Below are 17,844 nucleotides of genomic sequence, written 5' to 3' on the forward strand. Positions count from 1 at the left end.
GGTTTTTTTGTTGTTGTTGAGAGAGAAAGAGAACAAGTGGGGAAGGAGAAGAGAGGGGCAGAGAGAGAATCTTAAGCAGGCTCTACGTTCAGTGCAGAGCCCGATATGGAGCTCAATCCCACGACTCTGGGATCGTGACCTGAGCTGAAATCAAGAATTGGGTGCTCAACCGAGTCACCCAGGCACACCCCCATTCAGTACTTTTGATGATGTCATTTCAGTGGTCTATAGAACGTTCTGTTTATTAGATTATAATTTATTTTGCCGGTCCCCTCATATCAACATTAGAATGTTTTGCGGCCTGGAATTTCAATCAGTAGATCTATTAAGTGTTACTTTTGGGTATTAATTAATTCAACAAACATTCATGAATACTTATTAAGAAATATAATTGAAATTAATTTGATTTAAAACATTTTTCATAAAAATTGGATTTTTTTTCAAACTTGAAATATTTTTATTTTGGAAGCTAGTGCAGATATTTGGAACAGAATAGAAGATAAGTGCAGATATTCCTAAAATTTTTGGCTTTATTGGCAAATTTCTTAAAATATGCAGTTTTGATATATAGTGATCATTTATGCTTAATTTATGTTTATGCTTTTTAGGAAGTATAACAAAGTAAAATGTGAGAAGTTATTTTAATTAAAGTTTTTTTTTCTTTTTTAAAGAAACGATTCAAATAATGTCATTTAAGAAGTTTATACCTCACCAAAGTCTAGAAATTAAGTACCAGGCCCATTACAAGGCTGATTCTTTGGTTACATTTATTGTAAAGTTAAAGACAAAAAAACTTTGTAACTCTTTTATGATCTTATGAATCTTATTTTGAGACTTACAAATCTTAAAAAAAAAAGATATATCCTGTAACAACTACTTTAAGTCAAAATCTTGAAAATGTTTTTGTTTTTATGTCTAAAATGTAAATTAAACTTCAGGAAACTCTCTGAGTAGTTTTTTATTGTTGTTGTTGGTTTTTGTTTGATTTTTACTATTTTATGATTACCTAAAGTTTTCCAACATAACATGGATATAAAATATAGAGTACTCTTAATGATCCAAAATGATTTCTTTTAAGATCACCATTTTTCACAATAACGTTTGTTAACAGAGCCTCTTCTTTATAATACACAATGTTGGATCATGAAACAGAGTAAACAAACAGGTCATTGTTTAAAATAAATAGTGTGTACTGTGTTCAAAGGACTGTGAATTTTTGTTTTGAATTGTTCTTATTATATAATTTTAGTTCTAGATTACAATACATATTATATTTTAATTTGATGTGACACAAAGATAATTTAGTTTTAAGTGCAGCATTAAAAATTTGTAATATTCTTTACTTTTTAATATATAAGCATCACATGGGACTGATTTTTAATCTTGGAGGAAAAAAGTCTGTTTTGTGGGGAAAATAAGTAAATAAATAAAGATAATAACTAGGGCATGAACAGAAGCCAAGTGTTTGGAAATTCTGTCTTTCAAAAATATTTTTTTCTTAATTTGCAGTTATTTTTTCTGAAGTAACTGCTGTAACCTGACTCTATATTGCTTTCTAGAACATTCTTTTGGAGTTATCACAGGTCACTTTTATATATCTTGGCACACTATGGTAGAGTAGGTTTGTTTTTTTTTAACAGAACAATTTGTGAGTTTGGAGAGTATATATTTATAATAAGTTTTTTAATCTTTATTTTTAAGAGAGAGAGACAGAGAGTAAGCAGGGGAGTAGGGGCAGAGAAAGAGGGAGATACAGAATCCGAAGCAGGCCCCAGGCTCTGAGCTGTCAGCACAGAGCCTGACATGGGGCTCGAACTCACGAACCACGAGATCATGACCTGAGCTGAAGTCAGATGCTAAAGTGACCGAACCACCCAGAGAATAAACTTACTGTCCCATAGTTATGCACACACACCTAGGAATTCAGCATTTGAATAATTGTGTTCTTCCCTTTGCAAGGTAGGGTTTGCTTTTGCGACAGCACACGAAAGAGTATTACCTAGAGGTCAGGTCGAGGTAGAGAAGTACCAGCTTGCAGGTTTTTCAGTGAATACTCTAGACCACAGAGGATGACATAAGCTGAAGTTCGAGGCTGGAAGGGTCTGTATTATGCAGGTGGCTGGAAGAGCAAGGTGACCGGATAAACTGTAGATACGAAGCCGGGTAGATCGCCCAGGCAGTCAAGAGAACAAAACCTGTGTAGATAAAAAGCATGTAGCAGTCAGTAGTGCTCTTTGTGTGCCACAGCTGGTGCAGCGGACTGTTTGCCAGGCACTGGGACAGCCCTATCTGAGCAAACGGCACCACCGCCCTCTGAATGATTCTAATGAAAATCCTACAAGTCACTGTTAATGCCATTCTTTCGCCTTGATGCCAAATTCACTAACATATGATAGATGGGAAGTCCTTTCCTTCTCTCCTGTGCTCTTTCATCCTCTTAGTCCAAGCCGGGATCATCTCGGCTGGATCTGTGTGGTGGCTTCCCTGATTCTGCCTCTGCCCTCTTCCAGTCCATTCTCCAGAGGAGCCAGAGAGATCTTTTAAGAGAAGCCGGGTCCTATCCCTCCCAAGTTAATACTTCCCATTGAATTTTAATTTCATTTAGAATAAAATCTGACTTTGCTACAAAGTTCTAAGTCCCTGACTAATGATTTTGACCTCATCTCAGATTGCCCTTCACCTCTGCTTCCAAGCATCCTTTGAGTTCCCGCCACACTGGTCTTCTTTTTGTTTATCAAACATACACACTCAAGTTAGCACTTTTCCTGGTGCTTTGCCTTGCTGCCTCTTTTTCATCATCTAGATCTGAGTTCAAATGTTGCTTCTTCAATGAGGGCTTTCCTTTTTTTTTTTTTTTTTTTTTTAAAGTTTATCAATTTTTTGAGAGCGAGAGGAGAGTGAGCATGCCTAAGTGGGGGAGAGGTGAGGGTGTGGGTGGAGAATCCCAAGCAGGCTGTACACGATCAGCGTGAAGCCTGATGCAGGGCTTGAACTCATGAACCAGGAGATCATGACCTGAGCCAAAGGCCGTCACTTAACTGACTGAGCCACCCAGGCACGCCAGTGAGGCCTTTCCTGGGCGTGCTTTCCATGATAGTATCTATCAGTGCCCTAACCGATCCCTGTTTCATTTAATCACATCTGTTTTATTTCCTTCATTGCTCACAACGGTGTTTAGAATTCATTCATTCATTCAGTGCATATTTATTGTACCCAGTATATGCTAGGCATTGTTCTGAGTACTTGGGATTCATCAATGAACAAAAAAGACAAAAGAAAAACCCTGTTCTTATGAAATTCACATTAGTAGGGTCAAGAGAAAAACAGTACATAATAAATAACACATAACTAAATTATAGTTGGGCCATTTGTTAGAATGTAGCAAGTGTAATAGACAAAAATAGAGCATGATAATCCAGATGGGGAGATCTGGATGGGTTTTAGGGGCAGAGTGTATATTAAATAGGGTGGTTGTGGTAGGTCTCATTGTGTTGATAATTAAAGTAGAGTTCTTTTGTTTCTTTTGTTTTTAGCTTCAGCACCAGTCAGCAAAGTGAATAAGTACTGTGCTTCTTCCAACTTTCATTCCACTTTGGGAAAAAAGAATATCATCATGTCAAGCATTACGATTGACCCAGATGTCAAGCCTGGTGAATATGTCATCAAGAGCCTCTTTGCAGAATTTGCTGTTCAAGCTGAAAAGAAAATTGAAGTTGTAATGGCTGAACCCTTGGTGAGTAGAGCTGACCTATAAATCTGAAATATTTTCTTGACTTTTGTATTAACCATTCTAATAACAAAATTTCCAAAGGAAATAATGTACTTGAAAAAAAAAAATTAAAGGAAGCCAATCTGAAAAGGCTACATACTGTATAGTTCCAACTATATGACATCCTTCAAAAGGCAAAATTTAGGGAGACAATAAAAAGACCAGGGGGCCAGGGATTGTGGGTGGAGGAGCAAAAAGGCACAACACAGAGGATTTTTGGGGCAGTGAAAGTACGCTGTGTGATACTACAGTGCTGGATACATGTCATCGTACATTGTCCATAGCCACAGAATGCACAGCACCAAGAGTGTTCTGTCATGTAGGTTATGGAATTTGGATGATTAGGAAGTGTCACCCTGGGTACATCACTAGTAACAAATGTAATACTCTGGTGCAAGTGTGCAATGGGGTGTATGGGAAATCTGTCCCTTCCACTCAGTTTTGCTGTGAACCTGAAACTGCTCTAAAAAAATAGTCTTTAAAAGACAATTAAGGGATAGGCTAGTCAAGTGGTGATCTAGAAAGCCGTAATGACTTTAGAATCCACCTTAGTATGTTACTGCGGGTTACCAAAGAACAAAAATGGATTTCACCAAGTGGGAATTGTTGAGACAGATAAAACGTAAGAGCAAATAAAGGAGAACCTAGAATATTCTGCAAGTTGATGACGTGGCAGTCACCAAACTTACAATAAACCAGTAAATTTATTTTTAGACATATAGTGCATGAAGCATACTTAAACGGTGTGGGAAGCTCCATGTGATTAGAGCTTATGGTAAGGAGGAAGGAAGAGGAAGCCTGAAAGCAAACGTTTGAGTCAGATTCTAGAGAGTGGTGAAGGTTGTTGCGGTAGATAATTCAGTCATTGGACCCTAGGAGAGAGAAGAGATTGAAGGCAGAGAGTTAAGGGGGGCCTGGCTGGCTCAGTCGGTAGAGCACACAACTCTTGATCTTGGGGTTGTGAGTTTGAGCCCCTCGTTGGGTGGAGAGATTACTTTAAAATCTTTAAAGGCAGAGACTACTATTTAGCTGTTGTATATAATTCAGGCTGGAATGAAAAGAGGCTTGAACTAGAGCATTAACAATGGCAGTGGTTGCAGAGGAAAGTAAGGTAAATGATGAAATCAGTAGGAGTTGGCAGTTAAATAGGAGTAGATGTTTTTGAGTGAAAGTAAAGGTTAAAAGTTCTTTGAAGTGTTAGAAGAGATGATGTTAGGTAAAGAACATGAGAATATTATGGGGGTAGAAAAGGGGAATGAGATAATTTTTCTTTTGTGTATGGTAAGGTCAAGATCCTGGAAATCTAAACAATGTGGATTTATTTGATTGGTACCTGGGAATTCTTTGTTGGCGACCAGAGATGGGGACCAGAAATAGAGATTTTTGGCATCATCTACATTAGGGTGATAAAGCCAGAAGAGCAGATTACAATATCAAGGAAAAGAGTATGTGCAATGGCATTATTATTGTCAAATGATATAGAGAGACAGAGTACAGGGAACACTGAGAGAAGTTATTGGACCTAGGAATTAAGCAGCCTGAGAACAATTTTAGTAGGGTGATACAACTTTAGGAAATAACTTCCGGAGTTTGAAGGGGCTGAATGTGTAATGTATCAAGATCCCAGTGTAGGTTAGAAGCGAGATGATCACAATGAAGATAAAGGTAGGGGATGTAACAGCTGAAATGTATTTATTCCTTATACAGCTGGGTTAGGGCTCAGTATTCACCAGTGATTTGAGACCCCAGAGGGTTTGTTACTTCTCCGAAGCTCAAAGCCAGAATGAGGAGTTAGGCACACTAATGGCTTGAAAGCCTGTAAGCTTACTCATTCTGCTGTACTTCCTGGGAAGGAAGGAAGGGAGGAAAGGAACAGAAGAGAGAATAGGTGGTGACCTAAGAAAGGTGGGAAATTGGAAGTATTGTTATGTGCTCATTTTCTTACTGAAGTGTTGGACCTCACGTTGCTAAGATTGCGAAGGTTTGTGGGTGGGTACGTGCATGCCTGTGAGCAGTTTCTTGCTGTCACTAAGTAGGAAAAAAACTGTGAAGAAAGCATCTATGCACAAATGTATATGAGGTCTAATAAATAATAATATGTAAAAGATTATTAGCCAAAATGTATGTTTTAAAACATACATTAAATCCTTCCATAGTTGCTTCCTATGTAACAAAATAATGATTTTGTTTTTATCAGTGCATATATATTTTAGAGCATGTGTGTGAAGTTCTGCCTTAAAAATAAGATTATAAGGACTTGTAGATATGAGTTAATGGTTATGAGGTTGGATTATAAATGTGCTTAATCTATAAAGTATTATTTTCTTTATCAGTGGTCTGTTCATTACGTGATCATGTGCTATACTAGCCTGCTTAGCCAGCATACAGTAAGAAAGGGAGCCACTTTTTAAAAAATACACATTACAAAAAGTTTATGGATCATGGTGACTAGTTGATACTACTATTTTATAAAATTGAAGTTTCCTAAGGGTAGAACTTATGTGGTCTCACCAAAAAAGGAGGGGGTGGAGATCGGGTAGATAATATAAAGTGATGGACGTGTTAATCAAGTCAGTGGTGGGAATCCTTCCACAGTGTGTACATATATCAAGTCATCACAATGTACACTTTTTAAAGTTGATTTATTTATTTTGAGAGAGAGAGAGGCAGCACAAGTGGGAAGGGGCAGAGAGAGAGAGGGAGACAGAGACTCCCAAGCAGACTTCACAGTGTCTATGTGGAGCCTGATGCGGGTCTTGAACCCATGAAACCGTGAGATCATGACCTGAGCCAAAACCAAGAGTCAGATACTTAATCCACTGAGCCACACAGGTGCCCCACATTGTACACTTTAAATACGTTACACTTGTGTTTGTCAGTTCTATCTGAATAAATCTGAAAAGAGAAAAATGTTTATGAAGAATTTCAAGTTTGTATAAAAGTAGGGATTATAGTGTAGTGAACCCTTGGAACCCATTGCCTGGCTTCAGCAACTTTATTTTTTCTTTCTTTTCTTTTCTTCTCTTTCTTTCAAGATTTTATTTTTTAAGTAATCTCTACGCCTGACGTGGAGCTGGAACTCATAACCCTGATATCAAGAGTCGTACCTTCCACCAACTGAGCCAGCCAGATACCCCTGGCTTCAGCAACTTTAAATTCATATGGTTTTTTTTTTTGTAAACACTTTACCTGTTTTATAAAATATTTCATAAATAACAACATGTGGTGTGGTCCTGCTGGATCTCAAATGTTATTCTTAAAGGAATTTTAATTTTGAAATGCAAAGTTCTTGAAAGTAAAAGCCTTGAAAGTGAAGTTGCCTAATTTGACTGAGTTTATAAAGTAGTAACTTATATATCTTCCTCCTTCCTTTTTCTTCCAATGCCATTGTCCCTTTCCTAGCTCAGGGTCAAGTTCATGCATTCTAGATCATTGCAGTAACCAGTAGATAAGTGGTTTATCACCTTGCCATTTTTTTTTCTTCTCACCAGACTTTGCTTCATCCAAAACATAAATATTATCACCTTTTTCCTTTAAAAACCTTGCTCACTTTTCATTGCTATGGAATGAATTCCAGTTCTTGGTGGGCCATTCCAACCTCTTCATAGTCTTGTTATGGTTTGTATAATGTCTCATGATTCTCCTATCCTGACGTATGCTATGACACTTCATGTATCCTCTGTGTGTTCTTTTGTCCTGGTCTGTTTTTTTTCTCTCAATCAAAAATACTATTAGCCCTTCTGTATTTTAAGCCTCTACTCGTCCTTCTAAACTTCCCACGTGTTCCCCTCTTACATAGTGATTGTCTTCAAGCTGTGCGAATCTCTGCTTTATCATAATAATTTTTCATGCTCCGAGATTCTGATATTGTCATCTTTTAATTGCTTACATGTTTATCTCCTCTGATGTGACCCACTTGATACCATGAGCCGGGTCTCACTGGCCTTTCCATCTCCAGCTCCTCCTGTGATGGTAAATGCTTAGTAAAGATTTGTATTTTAAGTTGCCCTTAGCCCTAAAAGACGTTGTGGGGTGCCCTTTGTTCTTCGAACAAAACATAATGTCATTGTTCCAGCCAGAGCTTTTAATAGTTCTTTCAGAATAGTCTGATACTGACTATATTTTATTCTGTAATTTAGTAGCTAATTTCAGAGACATCTGCTATGTAATCTGAGATGATAAAATTTGGGGAAGAGTGGTGAGGATTCCTCAAAATAGATGTTTCTACCCCACCATTGTACTTAGAAGACGTATTCCCTGCTACTTACTCTTCCTGACATACCAGGAAAACCCCCAGTGTTGTGGGCTGTAGTAGCTAAGGACGAATGCTACCTAGCATCAAGATGAGACAGCGATACATTTAATCCAATACTGTGACAGTGTTTGTGTTACAGCTTCAGATTTGTTTATTGCGATTTCGTTCCTTTTGAAATTTGTCCAGTGTGTTTTTTGGCAATAAACAACCATCCAAGATGACTCTCTTGAGTTCTTGAATGAAACTCTTGCAGGGTCACTCACTTTAAAGAAACTAGTAATCCATGGATTGTTACCTAAAAGGAGACTAGCGTGTCTCATGGTCAGTCCGATAGTAAGTTACATAAAAACTTAGATGCATGTATGTGGATGGATTTTGCCAAAAGAATTAATCTACCACTAAAATGAGAATGCTGGCCTTTTCATTCTCATATTAGAAGCCATAATAAAATAAAGAGAGCAAAGATTCGAAGATTAGCGGAGCTTGATTTTTAGCCACAACTTTATTTTCATTTTAGGGGGAAGATTGGGGAAGGAAGGGCAATCACTAATTGAAATTGCAGCTTGCAAATTACAATTCAATACCTTCGGTCTCTTTCTGCCTAAAAGGAAGTGGATCAATCCTGGGTAATGATCCAGGTACATTCCACCTTCTCTGTTAATCGTTTAGATGGTCCGGCGACTAGATAAAAAGATAAGAAAAAAAGGCTTTCACCAACCACCTCTCATCTAGACTTTATGTATCTGGTTTAGGCCCAGCATTTTTACAACTCTGCAATTTTTGCTGTTTTTTGAGAACATTAAATACATGTATGTAATCTCTGTATGTATATTTTGAGGTTTTTTCTCCCCGTGTGATCTGTTTCCTCCAAAAGTTTTGCCTTCTCCTGACATGTAAGTCTGTTGTAACATGTTGTGCTTTACAACTGAGGCACTAAACAGACTGGAAGCCCTGTGTACTGGGAGGGGCCTTTTGGACTGTGGTCTTCGGTGTGTAATCATCTGAATGCATCGTCAATGTCAGATCTTTTTCTGGGGTTTGTCAGAGTCCAGTACCACAAATGGCAGGGTTTAGGCATAGTCGCTAATGTTCTGGGGACCTAGAGGCAGAAGATAGTGTTTCTGATATTTGGTATGTAAATTTTTACTGGAGCTGCTTGTCTTCAGTGTGATACCTTGTCTTCAACTATAGCATCCACCAGTCAGCATTTCTGTTTTGCTCTCTCCCCAAAAGGACAGCCCCTCTGTGGAAAGGTGGAGGGAGGACGGTCATCCTGCTGGGCAGAGCCGGTGAAGGGAATGAAGAGGGGGGAGGGTGCTCAGTCTTTCTTAATCCTCCAACCAGCCCTCTTGTTTTTAACTTCACCTTTACTCCCACTTTCAGAGTCCTGAAGTTCTCCAAAACCTTTGGGAGTTGCAAAGTATTGACTGGATTATCTTCCCTTTGCTCTGTGTGGCAAGCTCACTCACTCACTTTCCTCCTGCTGTGACTGAAATGTCATCTCCCCAGTCGTCCTTCTATCTAAAATCTCAACGCCCATCGCAGCCTCCTATCTCGAAATCTAAGATAATAGGTATTTTAGTTGCTCTCTCGTTAGATTTTTGGCTTTGTGAGGACGGGGATTGTTTTCCCGTTTGCTCATGGTTGTGTCTCCAGAGCTCGGCGTACTGCACACTCAGGAAATAATTTCAGTGAATGAGTGATGGCTGCATGGATGCATAGCCATCTGACTTCCCCTTGCCTACCGAGGACTCGCTCTTACTGGGGTGGGATGTGTTAGTTGAGCATTTCCGTCTGCTCTTTACCTCCTCTCCCATTCTCGCTGCCCTTTTGGTTTTTAAGTCTTGTAAAATTCTTTTACTGCTGTCTTGATCAGTTTTCGGAGAGAATGGAGGCTGTGTGTGTGTGTGTGTGTGTGTGTTCACCGTGCTCTGTTTAGTTGCAGATTATTGAGCTATTTCAGTATCCTTGTTATGCTACCAAAGTCTTTTCAGTAAACACCCTTGATTTTCCTGGAAGCTACATGTTGCTCTTGGTACTCTATACATACCCTAGTTGAAGAATCAAATTAGAACATAAAGGAAGATGAGCCTTAGGATCATTATTAGTTTTTATGTTATTATGAAATAATGACATAAGTGGAAATAGTTCTAAATTTTGCATAATGAAAGTCATGATTCTTCTACTCTGGATCAAGATAAACACTGTCTCCAGGTTTTAGTCCATCATTTTCCATGTCTGTAGCACCTGCCGCTTTTTTTGTTAAGCACAAATGGGAGATTTTATCTATCTATCTATCTATCTATCTATCTATCTCAACATATATCAACAAGCAGAATCATGTTGCTTGTATATATGTGTGTGTGTGTGTGTGTGTGTGTTTGTATTTTTTTTTTTTAGTTCTTAGATATTTTTAACAGTATAAATTAGAGATTGTTCTATATTAGCTCATATAAATTTGTCTCATTCTTTTTGGTAGTTGAATATTAGTATAATAAAAGAATATACCATAATTTTTTTTTTTTTTTTTTTTTACTAGTCTCTATTGATAGGTAGTTTGGGAGTTACCCAGATTTGGGGCTACTGTGGAAAAAAAAAAGCCCTGGTAAATGTTCTTGTGCAAAAGTTTTGCATGCATGTATCTGGGAATATAGAAAGTAATTTCTGTTCTTTTTAGTTGTTATAATGGGTGATATGCTATAAACATTGTTAAATGGTTCATTGTTTCAAAATCTCATATTGAAAGACACTACAACTGCTTGAGCGATGATGAGGGCATCCTCAATCACACTGTCATTAAATTGAGAGGTTAGTACAGAGTTCTTGATTAGTAATTGGTATTTAGTGCAGCACACTTATATTTTTGTACTTATGGTAACATGAGTATCCTTTTACATTCAAAAATCATTTCTGAGTTCTTATTATGGAAAAATAGTCCACCTCCATTTCCTTTTAGGGAAAGCTCAGTGAGGATGTCAAATCTGTAGAAATCTTTGAGGGAGCATGAGTTTATTGAGAAATAAATTATGTTACATATAAAACAGCACTGTAAGTGTTTCTGAAAAGCTTACTTCTCTCTTTTATTCGGCTTGGCCATTACTCTATTGCATAAACATGCTCTGTGAGTAATAAACGACTTCGACCAGCAGTCCTCAAAATACTACCAAAGACCTTTAGACTTATATAACAGGGGATCAAGTGAGTGAAAAGAAGCTGCTTATTGTCACCCCCAACCCCTCATCTTAAATAAACAGTTCACGTTAGGAGAGTAAAGTCCCTTTGGCTCACTATTTTTTCAAACTTGTAGATCCTTTCAGAAACAGTGTTCTATGGAACTTGCTATGGGACTTAGTGTTTTCCTTCAATTTTAGAGCCAATTGGGCATATATATTGCTGTGCCGAATCATATTGCTTGTAAATGATAGGTACCTTGGTTTAAGAAATACAAAACTTGTTCTGCAAGATAACTACCCAAGTGTGCTTATCCTTCGAAGGCCCAAGTGCCAAGGACATGTAAAAAAAAAAAAAATCTATCCCTTTGAGAAACTAAATTGCCATGGAATTCAGGTGCTCAGTTTTTTTTTTTTTTTTAATTTTTTTTTTTAACATTTATTTATTTTTGAGACAGAGAGAGAGAGCCTGAACAGGGGAGTGTCAGAGAAAGAGGGAGACACAGAATCTGAAACAGGCTCCAGGCTCTGAGCTGTCAGCACAGAGCCCGATGCGGGGCTCGAACCCACAGACTGTGAGATCATGACCTGAACCGAAGTCGGACGCTCAACCGACTGAGCCACCCAGGCGCCCCTCAGGTGCTCAGTTTTTAAGAGTCTCTTATGCTTTGGCTCTCTCCCACACTAACCTCTTTTTTTTTTTTTTTTCCCTTCCCCTCCCCCATGGGTTTCTGTTAAGTTTCTCAGGATCCACATAGGAGTGAAAACATATGGTATCTGTCTTTCTCTGTATGGCTTATTTCACTTAGCATCATGAATGGATAAAGAAATTATGGTTTATATACACAATGTTATTCTGTTTCTTATTACTGGTGTGTGGTATATATATTTCTAGAGCTTTAAATGTATTTATATGTATATACCACCATGTATACATTTTATCCTTTTATAAGTGTATTGTATCTGTTATTCTCTAATTTATATTAATACACTGAGAAAATTTTCCCAGTCTACAAGTTTATTTCTACCTGTGTGATACTCTAATGTGTAGCTACACCATGATTTTTTTTTACTCGAATTCGTTGTACTTTGATGTTGCTTCTTATTTTTAAAAATTTTTTTTTAACATTTATTTATTATTGAGAGACAGAGCGTGAGCGGGGGAGGGGCAGAGAGAGAGGGAGACACGGAATCCGAAGCAGGCTCCAGGCTCTGAGCTGTCAGCACAGAGCCGGACGTGGGGCTCAAACTCAAAAACAGTGAGATCATGACCTGAGCCGAAGTCAGACACTTAACCGACGGAGTCACCCAGGCACCCCGTGTTGCTTCTTATTTTTAACTGCTTAGTTAAGGTCCTTCTGTATATCTTTTGTAAATGGGGACACCTTTTTCTCCCCTGGGACATATTCTTTCCTTGGATCAAAGAGGAAATCAAACCTGAAAAGATGTTTTTATGAGTTTCTCCAGAGAAACAGAAGCAATAGGGTGTATATGTTTCTAAAAAGAAATTTATTACAAGGAATTGGCTCGCGTGGTTCTGGAGGCTGAGAAGTCCCAAGATCTGGAGTGGGTGAGCTGAGGACCGAGGGGAGCTGCTGATAAGTTCCAGTCTGAAAGCTGCTCCGAGACAAACCCATGTTTCAGTTTGAGGTGTCCCAGCTCAGGGCAGGCAGGCAGGAGGAGTTCTTACTCTAGAAGAGTCCACCTATTCATGCTCGCCTTCAACTGATTGGATGAGGCCCACTCACGTTAGGGAGTCTCAGTCTACCTGCTTTCAGGTCACTCTACCAGTTCACTCTGCCAATTCACATATTAATCTCTTCCCCAAAACATCCTCACAGACACACCCAGAAAATGTTTGACCAAATATCTGGGCACCCTGTGACATAAAATTAATCATCACCGTGTCCAGTACCCATCAAAATTTTTATCTGTCTAGGATTTTCTTTGCTCACCCTCCTCTCAACTCATTGCAAGGTCGCATCATAACCCATTCCTTCACTCCTTTGTTTTCTACTGGGTGGAGTCCACTTTATGTACCGATGGCAGTCTTTCTATACTAACTCTAGACAGTGATCTGGAGGGATCCCTTTTGGGTCATCTCTTCATATAAGCAAGAAAGAGTAGGCATTCAGGTGAGAGAGGGTTGGAGGACTTTACTGTAAGTTTTGTCCCCCAGACCCAGTTCTGGCTGAAGGGTAAAGGGTCTAAGCTTTCCACAGTGAGTCCTCTGAGCCCTCTTTGGTTCACAGATGCTGCTTGCTCATAATAGGAACTCAGTATTTGTTTTTTTAGTAAACAAATTAATAGAACAAATGGAAAAAAAAAAAGATTGCAACACTGTTGTGCACTGAAGGAAGACACAACACTAAATCAGAAACTTTTCCTGGTACCATTTAAATTAAGAGGAAGCAACCATACTCAAAGGTCACCTCATGAAACTATTATGTTTCAATGTCAATACACTATGTCTTTCTTTATGTAGTCTTTTCCCTTGGCTACTGTGGTATGCAAGTTCAATGGTACAAAAATCTGTAGTAGCAATTTTCTACTCCCAGCCCCAAACCCTCCCCTTATCCAAACTGTCCCAGTTTCTTTTCCCACTTGCAAACACGTATTTCTTTATTTTTTTTAAAGAGGTATTCTATATTATTTAGTAGCGTGTGTGTGTGTGTGTGTGTGTGTGTGTGTGTGTGTGTGTGTGTATGTGTGAGTGGTATGCACCCATTATACCTAGATTATTTCGTTAATACATACTGAGCTTTGCCATTCTTTTAAAAGTCTTCTTGGACTTAACAGAAGACCATGGGGGAGGGGAAGGAGGGAAAAAAGTTAGGGAGGGAGCCAAACCATAAGAGACTCTTAAAAACTGAGAACAATCTGAGGGTTGATGGGGGGTGGGAGATGGGTATTGAGGAGGGCACCTGTTGGGATGAGCCCTGGGTGTTGTATGGAAACCAATTTGACAATAAATTTCATGTTAAAAAAAAAAGTCTTCTTGATATTCTATAGATGTATATTAATATAGGTAGGCTTTTATTTTTTTCTAATCTTGGCTTTTGCAAATGAAGCTATAGCAGATATTCTTTTATGAACATCATTTTGCAGATGTGTGACTATATAAGACAAATACTTACAAGTGAAATTTTTCATGGGTCAAAGGATGTGTACATTTCAAAACTTGGCCGAATATTGCCAGATAGTTTTCTAAGGAGATTGTTACCCATATACACATTGACATTATTTGAGAGTTCTGTTCAGTAGTAGGTAACTTCAACACATTGTGCTCAGACTTTTGGAGGTCTTTGGAAGTCTAATAGGTTGGATTTCTTTGTGTTTTTAACTTGTCTTGCTCTTGTGAGTGAGGTTAAGTATATGAACAGATATGTATGAGTTGTAAACATTTCCTTTTTGTCAGCTTCTGTTGATTCTTTGTACGTTTTTTCTACTGGATTATTGGATTTTTTCCCCCTACTGATCTATAGGAACTTTTTGTATGTTAAGGAAATTATACCTTAGTCTAAATATCTGTTGTAGATATTTTTCCTATCTTGTCACTTTTTTTTTTTACCACCCATATACTTTTTCATTTTTTATTTATATGTGGTTGAATTTGCTATTTTTCTTTTTTGCTTCTGCATTTTGTTCATATTTAGAAAGAACTAAGCTTGTTTAAAAAACAACACAAAACTACATCATCTAGGACTTCTTTTTCTTCTAGGATTTTAGTGATTTTATTTCTTATATTTAAACTTTTAAAACATTTAGGATTCACTAGGGTAATGAGCGTGTTTAATTTTTCCTTCTGACAACCTGACTGTCCCAACACCATATGTTAAATTTTCCATCTTTGCCCCAGTGTTTGAATTTCTACCCTCATTATGTTCCCATATGTATTTGTTTGTGTTTTCTTTACTGATACAGCGATCTATTGTGTTTGAAGTTTTTCTTATTCCTGATTGTTTCTCCACATGAACATTGTAAGAAAGGTTTCTGTTTTTAGAAGTGGGTCATTTTAAATGGAAGCAATTTAGGGAGCCACTGATAGTCTCATGTGGTTGAGTACATTAACGTTAACTGTTTGCATTTCTCAAAATTCAAATCTAGGCCCTCTTCTTTTTCTTTTTTAGGTAAATGACTTTGTTTTATGAACTTGGTTCCTTTCTATACACAGGCCAATCTGTTCTGTGTTCTTCAAGCCCTATTAGTCAACATCTTCTCTTTTATGGCTTATAGGGACTTTAAAACTCAACATGACCGAAATCTATCCTTCCACCCAAACTTTGTCTTCTCATTGTGTTCCCACTTTCAGAGGATGGTACCACCATTCCTCCATCTATGCACAGACTGGAAACCTAGGAATCATCTCCCAGTATTTCTTTTCTGTCTGCTATGGGCACCCCCCCCCTTCCCAATCATGTGACTTATGGGCACTCTCTTTGGAGGGTATCTGGCTCTGGAGCCATACTACTGGGACTTGAATGCTAATTATGTGACCCTGGGCAAGAGGGAGTCTTACCTTTGTTTAATCAAATCTAATTACAAATGAGAACAAAAACAAAACCAACCGACGAATCTGCTTATCATATATAAGATTGCTAATATTTTGTGCTTATACTTGTTTTTAACTGTAGGAGAAGCCATTGTCTAGATCTCTTCAAAGAGGTGAAGATCTTCAGTTTGACCAGGTATGCCAATTTGGGGGGAATATTTTTTCCTTCAAGGAAAATGTTCATCCTAACAGTCCGGTTCAAATATATCCAATATTAAGAAATTATTTTATCTTGTTTAGTGACCCTTTATATCATTACATATTAAATTCAGTCTGAAATTGGTAGTACTTTTTAATGTTTATTTATTTATTTTTGAGAGAGAAAGCACAATCAGGGGAGGGGCAGAGAGAGGGAGGGAGACCCAGAATCCGAAACAGGCTACAGGCTCTGAGCTGTCAGCACAGAGCCTGATTTGGGGCTCGAGCTCAGGAACTGTGAAATCATGACCTGAGCCAAAGTCGGATGCTTAACTGATTAAGCCACCCAGGTACCCCTGGTAGTTTGTTTTTTGACAAAGCAAATGGAATGAACTATGAGCTGTGAACCTTGTAGTTCATGGAATGATCTGTGAACTTGATTCATTTCTGTTTATTTAGCATCTTAGTACTTTTCATTGGTAATCTCTTTACTGTGCCTTTGAAATTTTCTTAAAATGTTTCCAATTACATACCGCAATCTTTCCTTGTGTATCAGTTCATACAAGTTTTACATAATAATGTTTTACCTTTTAACATTTTTATTTTTTCTTGTTGGGGTTATCAGAAACTTTAAATAGAATATTGATATCTAAAAATGAGTGTGATATTCCTTTAATGTTAATTCTTTCCTCTTGCTGAGATGAAATGTTTGATCAAATGCTATTTTTGTCATAATTATGTTTGTTCAAGAATTATTTTATTATATATTGATTGTTTGCAAAAACCAATAACCCAGATTAGTTTTCTATAGGAATCTAGTATTCCTGTGCTACTTTTCTGATGATTCTGTATCTAGGAAACAGATGTTAATGTTCATGGTATTAGTCTAATTGACTAGATAATGATGACTGGTTAGAATTACTTGGTGGAGACTTAACAAAATATTGTTTCTGGATTCTAGCCCAATTCTGAATGAAAATAATCAAGAGCAGGGCTCTGGCACCTGTATTTTATAATAGCTCCCTAGGTGATTCTGATGCATATATTTAGTAAATAGCCAGTGGCCTAAGAAGAAACCGTAGGTAGGAAGACTTTAACAGTTCTCTGTTAAAGTAAATATTAAGATCACCTTATATAATGCTTTTCAAATCTTAAAGTAACTGCAAAAGGTATTAATTATTATTTTTTATTTATCTATTAATCTGTTATTTTAAAGACATTTAAATTATTCAGGTCTTAAATTCACTAATGATGAATAAATGTATAATCAGAATTAGAAATCCTATTAAACAGTGTTTTAAGGAATATTTCCATTTGCTTTTTTATGTAAATGATTAAGAAAACTTTTAATGGTCATGCCTCACAGTTCAACTTTTTTTTTTTTTTTTTTTTAACAGTACAAAGCCAGGTGTGGTATAAACTAATATATATTTGTAATAGCAGATGGTATTTTATTGTTCCTTCTTAGATATTAAAAGGATTTCCTTTGAGTGATACTGTTCATTGTTAATAAAATAAAATTCAAGGGGCGCCTGGGTGGCGCAGTCGGTTAAGCCTCCGACTTCAGCCAGGTCCCGATCTCGCGGTCCGTGAGTTCGAGCCCCGCGTCAGGCTCTGGGCTGATGGCTCAGAGCCTGGAGCCTGTTTCTGATTCTGTGTCTCCCTCTCTCTCTGCCCCTCCCCCGTTCATGCTCTGTCTCTCTCTGTCCCAAAAATAAATAAAAAACGTTGAAAAAAAAAATTTAAAAAAAAAAAATTCAAAAAATTAGTTAAGTAAAATTGAATCTTGTTTTTACTTTAATGAGCTATATTAGAAATTGTTTGCCTGTCAAATTATGCTAATTATATATAAAAGCATGATTAAAGGAAGGCAGATAATGAAAAAGAGTCTATACAATCAAATAGACTGTTTTGTTTTTTTACAATTTTCCTAGATGAAGTACATTTTGAAGTTATATGA

General features: G+C 37.5%; 1 protein-coding gene across 9 annotated transcripts in view; it reads left to right on the forward strand.

Annotated features, from left to right (window-relative positions):
- The window catches only part of FRYL (FRY like transcription coactivator), a 272,325-nt gene that overhangs the window by 117,917 nt on the left and 136,564 nt on the right, over window positions 1–17,844 (forward strand). For all 9 annotated transcript variants that reach the window (XM_043572703.1, XM_043572706.1, XM_043572705.1 and 6 more), the window contains 2 exons: window positions 3,534–3,733; window positions 15,829–15,882. In XM_043572703.1, the coding sequence (XP_043428638.1) occupies window positions 3,614–3,733; window positions 15,829–15,882 (174 nt within the window). In that variant the 5' untranslated portion in view covers window positions 3,534–3,613. The remainder of the gene's footprint in view (window positions 1–3,533; window positions 3,734–15,828; window positions 15,883–17,844) is intronic.

Source organism: Prionailurus bengalensis, chromosome B1 (genome assembly GCF_016509475.1).
Source record: "Prionailurus bengalensis isolate Pbe53 chromosome B1, Fcat_Pben_1.1_paternal_pri, whole genome shotgun sequence".
NCBI lineage: Eukaryota > Metazoa > Chordata > Mammalia > Carnivora > Felidae > Prionailurus > Prionailurus bengalensis.